Source organism: Capsicum annuum, chromosome 7 (assembly GCF_002878395.1).
Source record: "Capsicum annuum cultivar UCD-10X-F1 chromosome 7, UCD10Xv1.1, whole genome shotgun sequence".
NCBI classification, from domain to species: Eukaryota; Viridiplantae; Streptophyta; class Magnoliopsida; order Solanales; family Solanaceae; genus Capsicum; species Capsicum annuum.
The window spans coordinates 88,882,569-88,898,378 of NC_061117.1; the positions used below are offsets into that span (position 1 = coordinate 88,882,569).

General features: G+C 37.6%; 1 protein-coding gene across 3 annotated transcripts; it reads left to right on the top strand.

Annotated features, from left to right (window-relative positions):
• Window positions 1-143: 143 nt before the first annotated feature.
• LOC107877833 lies at window positions 144-14,867 on the top strand. Of its 3 annotated transcripts, none has more exons than XM_016724588.2 (11): window positions 144-1,042; window positions 1,762-2,038; window positions 2,514-2,699; window positions 4,474-4,626; window positions 4,715-5,170; window positions 5,332-7,695; window positions 8,275-8,468; window positions 8,558-8,713; window positions 9,863-10,097; window positions 13,580-13,939; window positions 14,358-14,867. In XM_016724588.2, exons 1-11 carry the CDS (start codon window positions 270-272, stop codon window positions 14,472-14,474), a joined length of 5,271 nt encoding a protein of 1,756 aa, XP_016580074.1. In that variant the 5' UTR covers window positions 144-269; the 3' UTR covers window positions 14,475-14,867. The 3 variants fall into 3 exon arrangements, with proteins under 3 accessions (XP_016580074.1, XP_016580073.1, XP_016580075.1); XM_016724587.2 differs by having other exon boundaries at window positions 145-1,042; window positions 13,580-13,890; XM_016724589.2 differs by lacking the exon at window positions 144-1,042 and having other exon boundaries at window positions 1,899-2,038; window positions 2,504-2,699; window positions 13,580-13,890.
• Window positions 14,868-15,810: the final 943 nt, after the last annotated feature.

The following is a 15,810-nucleotide window of genomic DNA, read 5'->3' on the forward strand; positions in this document are numbered from 1 at the left end:
CCGTTGATTACTTTTAAACTGGAACATCCATCACAATCCTCTTGCCAACTATGCTCACCTGCCCTCCGGGTGAATTATTCTTAGCCACACCTGTGTACCCCACTATACTCTTTTATTCCCCTTTTTCTCTATTATACTAAATCAGTTTTTCTCTATTATACTAAATCAGTACATATGATATTGCAAGTCCAAAGTATTACACTGATCATCCCATTGAAATTTCAACTCATTTTGTCCGTTTTATTGTGTATATATGCTACGGCAATTCGATGAGTTTTTCATATAGTAGCAGTTATTTCCAGTTCCCTTCTACGTTTCAGAGAAACCTCAGTGTTCCGTGGAGAAGCAGTAGAAGAACACTTCATCGCCGATGGAAGCATCGGAGATTGAAAATGAATCATCTTGCAGTTGTCGCAATTCGAAATTTAAATCCTATGCCATTAGAAAATATGTTTCAACATATAGTTGCTCAATTTCCCTCTGTAAATTCACTCGATTTAATTGCTCCAGCTCTAGGTTTTATCTCTGGTTTTGCTCTCTACTTATCTCAATCGCAAACGTCAGTAAAACTTCTAGAAACTTCTGTTTCGGATGACTTCGGAGAATGGATTTTATTCACTAGTCCGACGCCGTTTAATCGATTTGTTGTGCTACGCTGTCCGTCAATTTCGTTACAAGATAGTGAACTTCTGGAGGACGCAAACGAGAGGCTTGTGAAGGAAGACAGGCATTTTGTGAGGTTAGATAGTAGGAAAATTGAGGTGAGGGATTATGAGAATTGTGATGATGATGAGAAGTTGGTGTATCAGAGAGTGTGTTTAAATACGGGGGATGGAGGAGTAGTGTCACTGGATTGGCCAGCGAATTTGGATTTGGAAGAAGAATATGGACTGGATTCGACTATGCTGATTGTTCCAGGGACAACTGAGGGAAGTAATGATAAGAATATTCAAGCGTTTGTTGTTGAGAGTTTGAGGAGAGGGTGTTTTCCTGTTGTCATGAATCCTAGAGGTTGTGCTGGTACACCATTGACAACTGCTCGGTGAGAAATGCGATCTCACTCTACTAGTTATCATGTGTTGTACTAGTATTGTTCAGCATTTGTTTCGTTTAAATGACACATAATATATATTTTTCATTACCATCCTGTTATGAACTCTATCGGAAACAATCTTTCTACTTCTTCGGAGGTGGTGGTATGGATTGCGTACATTTTACCCTCCCCAGACCCCATTAGGTGGGATTACACTGGGCATGTTGTTGTTACCATCCTGTTATGAACTGAATGCAAAACTACTACTGTTTGTTCTTGATAATCCTATGAAATTATCCTTGATGCAGATATAAGAATTTAGGTTTTATTTTCTTTCTCAGTGATTGGTTAGTCGTTATTTTGTTTTAGTCCGTCAATCTGGCAATTGCAGTATCGTATTTAGTTTTCTGGCATCCAAACTAACTAGGTGCTGTCACAGACAATTGATGTTTAAAAATTGCTTGTTATCAAAATTAGGAGTATTGTAGGTTTTACTTAGCATATTTCATAGCCTTTCCCTACTTACTTTTGTGTGGAGAACTTGTTATTTCAGAAAGGAGATTATGTTCTTTTTTTAAAAAACATTTATGGAACAAACCACTGGTTTGAGTGGAAATCATTTGGTTTGGCTTGTGGATAGTTTAAAAATGTTGCTTCAAGTTGTGGCCATTCAGTTTGTTTCTTGTAATAAGATAAGGGAAAAACAGATGACTACTTTATTTATGTAGGTTATTCACAGCTGCTGATAGCGATGATATCTCCACAGTTTTCCAATTTATCAACAAGAAAAGGCCATGGTCAACAATAATGAGTGTGGGATGGGGTTATGGCGCCAACATGTTGACAAAGTACCTGGCTGAAGTTGGAGAGAAAACACCTCTTACAGCTGCTACTTGTATAAACAACCCTTTTGACCTCGAAGAGGCAACAAGAGGCACACCTTATCACATTGCTTTAGACCAAAAGCTCACACAGGGCTTAGTAGATATATTGCGATCTAACAAGGTAAAAGGAACTCTACATTTACATATTGCTGTCAGTGAAGGATTAACATCTGGAATTTTTGTTTGACGCATGAAGAGGCGGATCCAGAATTTAAAGTTTGTGGGTTCCCCATATTAGATAAAAATAAAATCATGTAGTAATTAAGGGGATTGAACCCACAACCAAAAGGTCAATAAAACTTTTACAAGTCCCTCTACTCCACTAGACCAACAACACACATTGTTTATGAGTTCCCAACTTCTAATTCTTATATATTTACTAGATTTCTCTATATAAATACTAGATCCGCACGAAAGTTACTGGTTTACCGAGAACCCCCACCCAGCCTCCCAGGGAGGCTCTGCCTTGGACGCATGGGTCATGACCTTTCAATGCTCAGCGTGTTATATGAGGCAGTGCTTTGAATATTGTTGCTCTATGTTTAAGAATACCATAAAAGCTTGACACCTCTTTAACATTTCTAAGATGCATGCAGGAACTATTTCAAGGTCGTGGAAAAGGCTTTGATGTTGAAAATGCTCTTTTGGCAACATCTGTTAGGGACTTTGAGAAAGCAATATCAATGGTGTCTTATGGATTTAATGCTGTTGAAGATTTCTATGCAAAATCCAGTACAAGGGATGTGGTTGGCAAAGTAAAGATTCCTCTTCTTTTTATACAGGTAACATTTTGAAGACCATGTTACTTTTTAAGAGGAAATGGCCAAAAATTGTCGGTTCAGTGTATGCTGAGTTTAAACTTGTCTCTCTAATATTACATTGAACATAAAAAGATCTGTAACTTTGTAAAATGGGGACACCTTTTGTCCATCCAAACTGATTCCATCAAGTTTTATCAGACTCCTCCCCCTTCGCTTCCTGCCACGTCTTCCTTCTTAGTTGTTATCAAAGACCACCACTGCGTTTGTTCTTATCACGAGCTGCTCTCTACAGTACTGTCAACATGTTGTCATTAACTGAGCGCACTTCTGTAGATTCAGTGCATAGCTTGAAATATAATAAGCAGGAAAAAATTCCAAATTCTGTTATGCATAGTTATTCATCCCAATCTATTTCTTTTCCTGAGCCTTTAATTTAAAGGAATCCTTAAAATACTAATTGCTATACTTTGGGGAGAAATACAAGGAGAAGACCTATGGAATCTTCTTCTTTTCAGCTCAATTACCTAAGGAGATTATATACCAGGATGCCTTTGAGAGTTTTGAGTCTCCTGTGAGCAAAAATTTGAATTCCAAAGATCAGAAGCTATTCATGTTTAAAGAACCTCCTTTGTTCTTTTTATTTTGTTTGATCAATGTCAAAGCACCTCTTGTTCCCTTGATATTAAAGATAAGACACAGGTAGCAACTTTAAGGTCACAGGGAATAATGTGAGTTGCAGACTGTGAAAGAACAAACCAAGGAGTTTAAGGAAGAGTAGCAAGGCAAACAAATCCTGTGGAGAACAGCACCTTGACAGACACTAATAATGCAAACTTGTAAGGTAACCCATATGATAGTTCGCCAAAACGGTTAAAACCCCAACAACAAAAGAAAAACTTTAGAAAGATTTTGACTGAAGAAAATCCTTAGGATTGAACAGAAAGCACTTCAAAAAATTGTTGGGAGATACACAGTAAGATAGAGAGGAGTTTATTGGGAAAAAATGAGAACAAAAAAGAGGAAAAGAAGGTAATGGATGAAGTTACCAGTTTCAACAAAAAGAAAAAAAGGTAATGGATGGGAAAGGGTCAGGTTTATCCTGTTAATACTTAACCGAATCAACTTGGGTGGACTATGAGCCCTGTTTTGCTAACTATGAGGAATTCTTATGTTCAGAATAATGTTGGAAGGTCAAGGTTAAACCGACCCATAACTTGAGGGATGATTTTGGTCAATTTTCTCTTGTTTTTGAATTTCATCCAGGTGACCTAAGAGTTGGTGCAAAAGATGATGTTGGATTCTGTCAGAATAATATTATCGGACATCTGTCCTAAATATACGAATAATATATCACTTACCACAGGGATTTGTTACCCCAATATTCTTTTGACTTTGCTCTCTATGTTCCATTAAGATATAAAGCATTGCATGCTTAAATAACCTTCGACACTTTGGATATGAAGGGAAGGGATGAATATAAGGGGAGATGGACAACACTCTGAAAAGATAAGTTTTCTTGGAGGCTGCAATCTTTTGTGGTCCTGTCAGGATAATATAAAACCTTCATTATGGTCAAAAAGAAAAAAAAACAAAGATGGTGTTGCTTCACTTTTTCAGGAGAGCTCCTGCAAGCTTGAAATTTCTTAATGGCTGCAATCAGAAAGTGAACAGTTAAATATCTGTGCTCAGAACTTATATTCAAGTTTCAACACGGTGTATTCTATGTGCTTTGTCCTGAAAATTGGTTATAAATTGGGACAAATTCATGAATTTCATGATTTCCTTGATTTTTCAGAGCGATGAAGGGTCAGTCCCCTTGTTCTCTGTTCCACGCAGTTCAATAGCAGAAAACCCATACACAAGCCTACTCTTGTGCTCTTATTTTCCACATAATGGAACAACAAATAGCAGATCAACTGTTTCTTGGTGCCGGCATCTTACAATTGAGGTGATGATAATAACTATTATCTGCCGTGTTTCGATTTTGCTCCTCCATACTCCCTATTTATTTTGATTCCCAAAATTCTTGTTTGTAGTGGCTCACAGCTGTGGAGCTTGGACTTTTGAAGGGTCGACATCCTCTTCTGGAAGATGTTGATGTTACCATTAATCCTTGCATGGGTCTTACACTTGTGGGCAGACCAGCTGATAGAAGTTTTAGATCAAACAAGCTTTTGAATCTTCCAAATTCAGATGCTTTAGATGGTTGCTCCTTAGATCCGTCACTGAAAAAACTTGAAGGAGGAGATATTTCAGCAACAATTTATTCAAGATTTGGAAGAGATGTAAAAGATCTTCAAAGCACCGGACAGCCACAAGAAACCTATTGCACCTTACAAAATGGTGGAGCTGATGTTGTAGAATCAGGAGAAGAGGAGACTGGAAGTCCTTTTGATGGTGAAAGAGGCCAAGTGCTACAGACTGCAGAAGTAGTCATGAATATGCTTGATGTGACAATGCCTGACACACTAACAGAAGAACAGAAGAAGAAGGTACGTCTTATCTGTTACCTTATGACTCATGGTAATTTGTTGAAAACAATTATTTCTATTATTTTGGAGCTAAACTGAGCTGACTCTAATCGTTGGAGAGGCTAGATAACTTTGGTAATGCTATTATATGTTCAAGAGCTGACCTGTTTACACTATGGCAGGTTCTGGTGGCTGTTGGTCAAGGGGAGACATTAATGAAAGCATTGCAAGATGCTGTTCCTGAAGATGTTCGTGGAAAGCTTACAACAGCTGTCTCTGGAATTTTACGCAATCAAGGTTCAAATCTCAAAATTGATGGACTCCTAACTCCTGGACCTATTCAAAATGTGACATCTAGCCCAATATCAAAGATAGAAAAGGATGGAAGAGTTTCAAGTACAGAAGGTGGAAGTGAAACTTCTAAATTATCAGATGTGAAGGCGAGGGCTAGTGATTTTTCTGATGAATTTGATAATAACAGCTCTAGCACAGACAAACACTCTCAAGAGCTTGTTTCAGAACCTGAGGCAGTGAAGACCCTGCAAAAATCTGTAGATACAGGTCAATCTCAAGCGATGAGTAGCCATGGAAGTGAAGTTCCTGGTAGTGTAGATCATTCTGTAGAAAAAACTGTCCCATCTTCTGGTTACAGTGAAAATGAGTCAAAAGCTAGAGCTAAACTTCAGAATTCAAGCAGGCCTGAAGTGGATGGTGGCACTGAGAAAGTGATTTCTGAGCTATCCAAAGTACAGCATGATGGTGAGAAATATCAGACTGACTTGAAAGAAGAGATCTCTACCCAACTAAAGGATGAAAAAAGCACTTCTATTTGTAGTGATCAGAACAAGTCAACATCTTCCCTCCAGACAGAGGATAAAACACCACTTGTGGCATCTCCTTCTGAGATCAACACATCTTCCCTCCAGACAGAGGATAAAACATCATTTGCGGCATCTCCTTCTGAGACCGATGTAATGGAAAATGAAGGTTCTGGTAATTTCAAAAGAGAAGAAAGAAGTATGCAGACCAATTCAAATCAAATTATTCCCAATGCACCGAGCTTTGATGTTTCTCAAGCATTGGCTGCCCTGACTGGAATTGATGATTCAACTCAGTTAGCAGTTAATAGTGTGTTTCATGTACTTGAAGAAATGATTAATCAGTTGGATGGAGTAAGAAACACAGAAAGTGAAATTGAGAATGGAGACGATAAAGATCGACGTAAGAAAAGTGAAGCCAAGGATAAAGACAATGAAGATGGACTTAAGGACAGAGACAAGGTTCTTGATCAAAATACTAGTTCCATCTCAAACAATCACAATATGGTTGATAACCACGATTTAGATGATGTTGAGAAGAGAGGGAGCAAAGTATGCTCAGATTCCGAAGAAAAATATGAAGCAGATGCCATTTTAATTGGTGAAGTTGAAAGTGATACCATCAATTTTCAAGAAAGTGATGGAGAAAGTCGCACAAAAGGGGATCAGAAGAGAGAAATCGTTGTCAATGGAGAGCTTCATCCAGGGGATTCACTTAAGTCATTGAATTACATTCAAAAAACTGTTCCTGTCCACATGACTACCAATTTTTCTGGAGACCCGCTTTATAAAGAATACCTTCGAAGCTATTTAAGTACAAAGGCTGTGATAACTAAAACACTAGATTTAGATACCACAACATCTTTGTTTCTCGACTACTTTCCAGAAGAAGGACAATGGAAACTTTTGGAGCAGACTGGAAGTAACAATGATTTATCTGATGATGTTACAGCTGATGAAAAAGGTCATGCTGAGAAGCAGCATGATTCACCTTTGAAATCAAATAATATGGATAATGTTATTGAACCATCTTATGTAATATTTGACCATGAAAACCAGAACCCTGATGAAGAATGTGTGACTTCAAACAACTCCAATGAAAATGTTGAAGTTGATTATGACACTGCACATGGATCTGCTTTATTTTTAAGAAATATTATAGTGGAAGCTTTAAAGGTCGAAGTTGGACGGAAAGTAAGTGCTGAAGACTTGGAGGAAATGCAACCCGAACTCTCCAGTGAACTGGAACATGTTGCAAATGTTATCTCTCAGGCTGTAGGACATGAAGAGGAGCTTGTTTCATTTATCAAGAGTAAGGATCGGACATCAGAGAAAGTGGGTACAGTTCATGCAGAGCATGTTGTACATGCTATTTCATCAGCAGTTCAGGGAACTAGTTATTTGACAAGGGTATTGCCTGTTGGAGTTATTGTAGGCTGCAGCTTGGCAGCTTTGAGAAAGTTTTTTGATGTATATGCCGAAGAAAGCAATGACCAAAGCAAAGAGTTGATTCTTGATGAAATAAGTGAAGTAGAGAAAGTAAATTCTATGCCAACAGCCAACAAGAGAATTGATGAATTGCATCCTAATGGACAAGTGTCTGGATCGCAGAGTCCAGTTCACCAAGTTGAAGGAGCACCCGATTCAGAAAAATCAGATAGAAAATCTATTATGGTTGGAACTGTTACGGCAGCCCTCGGAGCATCGGCACTGCTTGTCCATCAACAGGTAAAATCAACATAAAGGTTGGTTGAATATTATTTAGAGTGGGTTGCGACAACTGGACAACCTTCCCTATTATTCAGCAGCATGAGTTATCACCTGCCTTGCCTTATTCATCTTGGCTAGTTCTTGGCATGTTTGAATATCTCATGCATTTATGAAAGTCTAAAACTACTTTTCCACTATTTAGCTGTAGAGATTGACCAGATATCTCAATTGAATATCTTGCTTTGAGACATATTTCACATTCTTTACCCAGGGAAAGGAGTGGGATAGCATTAACGATAGCCAAGTGGAGTGAACTGGGACAGACATATCTATCATATTTTTACCTTTAAGAACTTATTTTCATAGTTGTTAATGGCCTCTCTACCTTCCAAGGTAGGGGTAATGTTTGCATACACACTACCGTCCCATATCCTACTTGTGGGACGGATTACACTGGGTATGTTGTTGAGCAGAATGAAATAGATATTTTGGACCAAAGTTAAGTGGAAATTTTATGTTGTACTGGCTTCTTAGCCAACTCTTTAGCCATTTTTTCTGTACGCACTCCTCTAATATTTCATATGTATGTTCTTAAAGGATGCTGAAGATTTTGAGAGTTCTTCCAAGCCCTTTGAGGATGAGAAAAATCAAAGCAAAGAAGTGGGAAAGCTTGATGAGGAAACAATTGATAAAACTCACAATAACATAGTCACAAGCCTTGCTGAGAAAGCCATGTCCGTAGCTGGTCCTGTGGTGCCTACAAAAGAAGATGGTGCAGTGGATCACGAAAGGTGTTATAATCTTCACAGCATGCTTTTTTTTAAAAAAAAACTTCAAATTGTTCTCATAATCCAGTTGATATCCTTTTTTTCTTAATTAGGCTGGTTTCAATGTTGGCGGAACTAGGACAGAAGGGTGGCATTCTGAAATTGGTCACCAAAGTTGCATTGCTTTGGGGTGGTATACGAGGTGCTATTAGTCTAACTGACAGGCTCATCTCATTTCTGCGGATTGCTGAACGTCCTTTGTCACAGCGGTAAGATATTGCATCATTTTACTATAAAAAGAAGTCTTGCGTCATTTATCTATGTTCTAGGTGCGGGATTAAAGAATTAACTACAAATCTTGATAAAGTTTTTGTTTTTAAGCAAAATCATCTCCTGACGATTTTGTTTTGCAGTGTGTTAATTTTGTGATTGAGGAAAATAATTTGGATCCTTTACTAAATTAACTTAAATTAAAAGTTTGAGGGTTAAATGACATCTTTTCCACGAAAGGCAAGAAGTCATATGTCGGCTGTTTGTTTCCTCTTCTACATGGTTAGATACTGAAACTGATGTGATGATGTACAAAATTTGGAATTTTGCTCACAGTTATTGGCATTGGTGGGTGAATTTAATCCGCATTGAATAGATGCCTCCATTTGCATTACTAAATTACTGAAGTGTTTACCTTTCATGGCTTCTGTCATACTTTTACCTCTTTCTTTAGTCTGGATAAAAACATGATTGAAGAAACTTCTAGTCCCGTGTCCTGATATTCAACTTCAGAGAGATTTTTCAAGAAAGTTCAACATATGGTCTTCTGTATCAAATTAGTTCCTCTTCTTTTTTTTCATAATTGGGCCTTTGTCTTAGGACAGTGGAGACTTGGGACAGGCAATTACGTAGTCTAGCTTCCGGACTTCCGTTTCTTAAATAACATGTGTTCGTCTGAATTTTTTTTTTTTTAAATGTGGGGGGGGGGGGGGGGGGGGGGGGGGGGGGGGGTTAATGTGCTGTATCTTAAAATTCATTATTATTAATTTATACATCAAAAATGACTACTCTTAAAATGTAAAATAAACCAGCACCAATGCATTTAAAGCTGTCTATTTACAGATCTTCAATATCACAATTGGGATGGTGCAGTTAATCCTGAGATGCCGTATATTTCACCTTCTTTCAAGCACACTTCTTCTACTAAGAAAGTTTTTTATGTATCTTTAGATGCTCCTATAATTTAAAATTACAGGGTTTCAGTTTCTTTACAACAGTGTGAGGTCCCTTACCTATTACTTTCACGGGTAGAGTCAATGGTACCTTCAGTCATTCATTCTGAACAAGTTTTATACTGAACGCTGTTATTTTCACTTAGCTTGACATACTATTATACTGATGTGACTTAACTCTGGAACTTGCTCCAGGATTCTTTCATTTGTTGGTATGGTGCTTGTTTTATGGTCACCAGTGGTAGTTCCATTTCTGCCCACACTTGTGCAAAGTTGGACAATGCAGAAGCCATCCAGGACGGCTGAGCTCATTTGCATTATTGGCCTGTACGTGTTTATTTTCTTACTAGTTACTCTATGGGGCAAAAGGATACGAGGCTATGAGAACCCACTTGTGCAGTATGGGCTAGATATGAATTCCACACAAAAGGTAAAAGTTCTTTTTGTTAAAAGTCAACTAATGCTTTAAAGTTGTCAAAGTAACAATTTCTTCAGGAAGCACCTTGCTTGATGATCACTATCCTAGTTTGTCTTTGTTTCGAGTCCTATATTCATTTAGTTTATTTTCATTTTCGTGAGCATGTTGTTAAGTAAACCAGCATGTCATTTCCTCTAGAAGCGGATCCAAAATTTGAAGTTTATGGGTTCCTAAAGCCATTAGTATACGATAAGAATTGAGTTCACAATTAACATTTTTATAAAATATTTATGAAATCTCTCTCTCTCTCTATATATATATATATATATACACACACACACACATACATACATAAATATGTATGTACATGTATGTATGTGTGTGTGTGAGATTCACGTTTCTCTCTCTCTCTCACACACACATATGAGATTCACGTTTGATTCACGTCAAACCGTAATTGAAATTATGGATCTACCCCTGATTTCCTGGATCAAAGGGTTGGGATGGACATAGGAGAGTCTAATGGGCGGGTTAGGGAGAATTTGGGCGGGGGATCATTAATCCGCCCAAGGTCACTGGGCTTGAGATATGTTAGGTCAAGATGATCTAAGAAATAGGTCATAACTCAACCTGTCCAACTCTAATTAAGTCTTACTCCCACAACCCGATATGTGACACTTTCCTTTTTAGTCTGTCCCGGAATGAATGTCACTTTTTTCATAAGTAGAAGCAATTTAATTTTGTAATTCCTTTTTTTATCCTTAAATAAGTGATTTATAGCCACACAAATGGTTAAGGTTTGTTTTAAACCACAAATTTTAGACACCCAAGGGTGTCGCCTAGTGGTTCAATAAAGTTGGGTTGAGCACCATAAGGTCTCAAGTTCAATTCCCATTAGAGACAAACACTAGGTGATTTCTTTTCATCTGTTCTAGCCTTGGTGGATAGAGTTACCTGGTATCTGATGCTGGTGGGAGGTGGCAAGTCACTTGAAACAGACTACAAAGTAGGTCAAAACAAATTGAAACGGAGGAAGTAAATGTCTTTCTTTACTGATATTTTTATATTTAACATATAACAAAAAACATTAAATATTATTTTGGCAAGCTTATTATGGTCCAATTCTGTCTACATATTTAGCCCAACTCAGCCCAAGATTTGGATGGGCTGATTTAGGTTGTGCAAAAACTGACCTGCCATGAAAATTTGCCGTGCCCAAGTTTGGGCTGGTTGTTCAAAACAGATTTTTATGGGATAAATTTACCACCTCTAGATAGACGCTGAATCCAAGTACTCTTTTTCTGTTTTTTTTTTGGAATTCAATGAAACATATCAGTCTAGGAAAGTATATGGCTAGAAAGTTTCTGGAACAGATATTTGCTATAATGTGATAAAATATTATACTTTCATGGTCTTTGTTACAAATAGAGATAAGAGATTAAGTTCACACTGTTGCAGTTTAACCATTTCAATTTCCATTTATTACAATTTGACGTACCTTTAGCACTTATTTTCATTTTAGCTCATGAAATTAGGTGCGGATGCTAGCTATAGGCCTTTATATGTTGTTGAGTAAGCCTGTCAAATCAGATATTTTGAATGATGAAAACCTAATTTTTCCTCATCTTTTTCCTTCTTTAGTTTCTACCATTTTCTTCTTTTACAGCTTGCTTTGTTTCTTCATTACAAAAATGCACAGTTGCATTGAGCACAATCCAGTTGTTAGAGTTTGTGACTCGAATTTTATTGATCCGGCCCAAAAAGATCGCGGTGCGATCCATGTTGGTAAAACTATAATTATGAGAATTTTTTGGGGATCTGTGGTGGTAGCGGAGGGACCCGACCGATAGGCTTGCCCCTGCGGTATGGACCTGTGTGTTTTTGGGCTTAGGATTTTCTTGTACACAAGTATTATAGAAGTGCGATTTAGAGGGTTGTCTTTTGACGGTTTTTAATGTGTTATTGATATTTCGGCTCCTCGTACTCTTCTCTGACATAGTGAATTCCCGTCTAGGGTTTCCACGTAAAATCTGTGTGTTCTTTTTTTCATTTGTTTATTGTATTGCCTATTCCTATTTGATTTCATAACACCAGCTGATTTACAACCGTTCTCATCATATTTGTTAAAGAAATCATTTCTTTAGAAAATTTTTTCCATCAAGACATCTTTTTTTCCATTGTATCTATGGTAACAGCCTACAGGGATTGAATGAGGCAGAAATTGATACAAGTATGATCATGATCATGACACTTTTGAGTATTTTTGAAGACTAGTCACTAAAGGGCCCTTTTGCCATTTTGTCTATTATTATAATGTAGTATAATGTAGTCACTAAAGGTGATTAGGCGGGACATGGAACAGTTACAGCTCACCGAGGACATGACCCTAGATAGGAAGGTTTGGAGGACGCGAATTACGGCAGAGGATTAGGGCCAGTTTGGGTCGCTAGTGTAGGGAATTACTTGGTGGGGGTTTTATTCTTGTTATGATTCCGTGTTCCGTGTTCCATGTTTTATTACGAATCTGTGTGCTTTCCTCTGCTTTCCTCTGTTTTATATTACTTATGGGTGCCGTATTTATGTTATGTAATCTGCTTCTGTGCTTTACTATGTGTTTGTGTGGTATCTCGTGCCTTGAGCCGGGGGTCTATCGGAAACAACCTTTCTACTTCATCAGAGGTAGAGGTATGGACTGAGTACATCTTACCCCCCCCAGACCCCACTAGGTGGGAATACACTGGGTTTGTTGTTGTTGTTGTTGTAGTATAAATAGAACATTGTATGGTTTATTTCTTCAGTTGATTATTATTATTGAAGAACACTTCTCTTAGAGTGAGAGAGAGTTCAACCAAAACTAGGGCATTGCACAAGTGTGGAACCATTTGGTTTTGCATTTTGCTTGATACGTTGGTGCTTGGGTGGTGGACGCCTCTCTTGTGTTAATTGTAAGAGATAGGTGATAGTTGTGTGTAGTGTTAAGGGTTCAAGAGTGGAATAAGCTCTTGGGTTCTTAGGATTATACAATCCATTTGTCTATCTTTCTATCTTTATTTTGTTGTAACCATTGGTAGTGTCTTGTATTGTAACCCATATTGTTCTTGTTGTTATAATGTTGTTGTTCTTTATCCTATTATTGTTAATATAGTTTGGTATTGTTGGCTGCCAATAGGTGTTAAACACCTTATTCTCTTGTGTTCTTGTCGTTGTTCTTGAATCCGAGTGTGGTCATCAAAGAGGTCCACGGTTTCTTGACTAGTGGACTGTTTTGGTGTGTGGTTTTTGTGTCTTCCTTGGTCATTCTTATATCAGAAACTCACGTTTCTCTCATTTTCTGCTTTTAGATTTAATTGTGAGACTCTAATATGAGCTACACTGACGTTCCTTAAGTATCAGATCATGATTTTGGCCTTAAATATTTTTATTTCTCTGACATATTTGAAGCTTTGAAGGAAAATCTACTTGCATTACTCAGATGCTGCCTGCCTTTCTTGCAGGTCCAGAGTTTTTTGAAAGGTTTATTTGGAGGAACAATCCTTGTTTTGCTAATATATTCTGTGAACTCCTTAATTGGCTGTGTGGATTTCTGTTTGCCCATGGCTCCTCCAACGTCATCAGCAGCTTTAACCTGGCTAAAGGTGTATGGTCGGATGTTTATTTTATTTGTTCAAGCACTTGTCACGGCAGCAGGTGTTGCCACTGTTGAGGAGTTTCTTTTCAGGTCATGGTTGCCTGATGAAATTGCTGCTGACCTGGGATATTATCGTGGAATCATAATTTCTGGACTTGCATTTGCTTTGTTTCAAAGGTGCACCTCATTCTTGATGTGGCAATGCATTCAGGCATTTGACTCGGATGTATGTAGCCTGAGTTTTTAGGTTACTTGTCCTTCAAGCTACCTTTTTTTTTTCCAGCTTCTTTGATCATCTGGGGAAAAAATCATCATTTCCTTTAAGCAGCCTATTTCTTGATCTTTTAAAACTTAAGAAATACTAATTGAATGATTAAATTAGGGTTTACTGAGAATCTTTTCCACGTATTTCTTTAGTGCTAGTTAGTGTTCTCTCTTTTTTTCTTTTTTTTCTTTTTGCATACATGTGCCTCCTGCCAATCTTGCCTCTTCGGTTGTACCCTCTCGGGCGCCGGCCTACCCCAAAAACTTCAATTCTATATGATTGAATGCTTTTCTTAATGCTATTACCCTTTTTCTTCTGCTAAGTGCAATTTAATTTCAGCAAGGTGATTAGTTTTCATATTCTAAAAATTTCTTTTCAGGTCACTTTGGGCAGTACCCAGTTTGTGGCTACTGTCACTTGCTCTTTCAGGAGTTCGACAAAGAACCCAAAGCCTCTTCCTTCCAATTGGGCTGCGTTCAGGGATACTGGCTTCTAGTTATATTTTGCACACTGGGAGTTTTTTGACTTATCAACCAAAATTCCCTCCATGGTTCACGGGGTCTTATCCAGCTCAACCATTTAGTGGAGTAGTTGGCCTTGGGTTCGCTTTGTCACTGGCAGTACTTCTGTATCCCGGGAAGCCTCTTTGTAGGAAGAAAATAGCCAGGAAAATCAAGGAATAATAAGCTTTCCTTGAGTAAACTTTTTTTGTAAGTGTACAAATGAGGAAAATTTTGTAGCCAAGTGAAAGTGTAAATGGAAATTTCAAGAAACCACTATATTCCCACGTTATACCTGTACATGTAAGTTGTCCTTTTCGATTGTGCAAGGAAAGAAACGGAAATTATTTCCCACCGAAGTTATACAAACTGGAAGAGCAAGTTGTTCACTCGTTATAGTACATTTTCTTATAAGATTTCGGGTGTGACGTATTCCGAAAAATATTTTTGTTTGGCCAGTAAACAAAATAATATTGTTCCAAGAGTGTTTATATGTAGCTAGGTAGACACTGTGGAGGGAGTGGAACTAGGTAAACACTATGGAGGGAGTGGGTGGCGGGGGTGGTGGGTTCGGGTGGGGTGGTCAATGGGTGGCAGGAGTTGGGGCGTTGGGGGCGGAAGGAGATAATGAACTTGAAATATCACTTATGAAATTTATTTTCTCTGCTTTCACTTAAAAGTCATCTTCGTGTTTTTCAAGGAACTTGTTTTTTTTGGAGAATATTTGAGAGTTGGGACATTGACACATATATAACAGTGCTATTGTGCTAAATTTTAGCAAAAAATGAAGGCAGTAAATAGTCAAATCTAAATTTAGCAGTATTGTTTGATGTATTCACCCACCACCAATCTGGAGTACTGGACCTATTCCTTTAAATCTTCAACTGTCCCACCATTATTAGCCACCATCTATGTGACGAATTGAATATATAGTTTTTCATATGAAGTACTATATAATAATTATATTACTTAGAAGAAGATGGGACAATCATGATAATAACTAAGGCTTAAGTTGATAACTTTTCATAAGAAGATGGGACAATCATGATAATAATTAGGCTTACGTTATCAACCGTTCTTTAAATTCATTCAGAAAATTCACTTAGACATCTCAATTAAGATCACTATCCATTGAATACCTGTTATTAAAAAAAATATTTCTATTAAACATTTTTTGTTAATCAACAAAAGATGTGAAGTGTGATTGGTGACATGGCAAAATAACTAATAAAAAGATGACATGTGACATTGAGGGTCTAAAATGAGTATAAGCTCAATTTTTTTTTGAAAAGATAAAAATCCAACCCCCCAACCTAAACACTTGGGAGAATG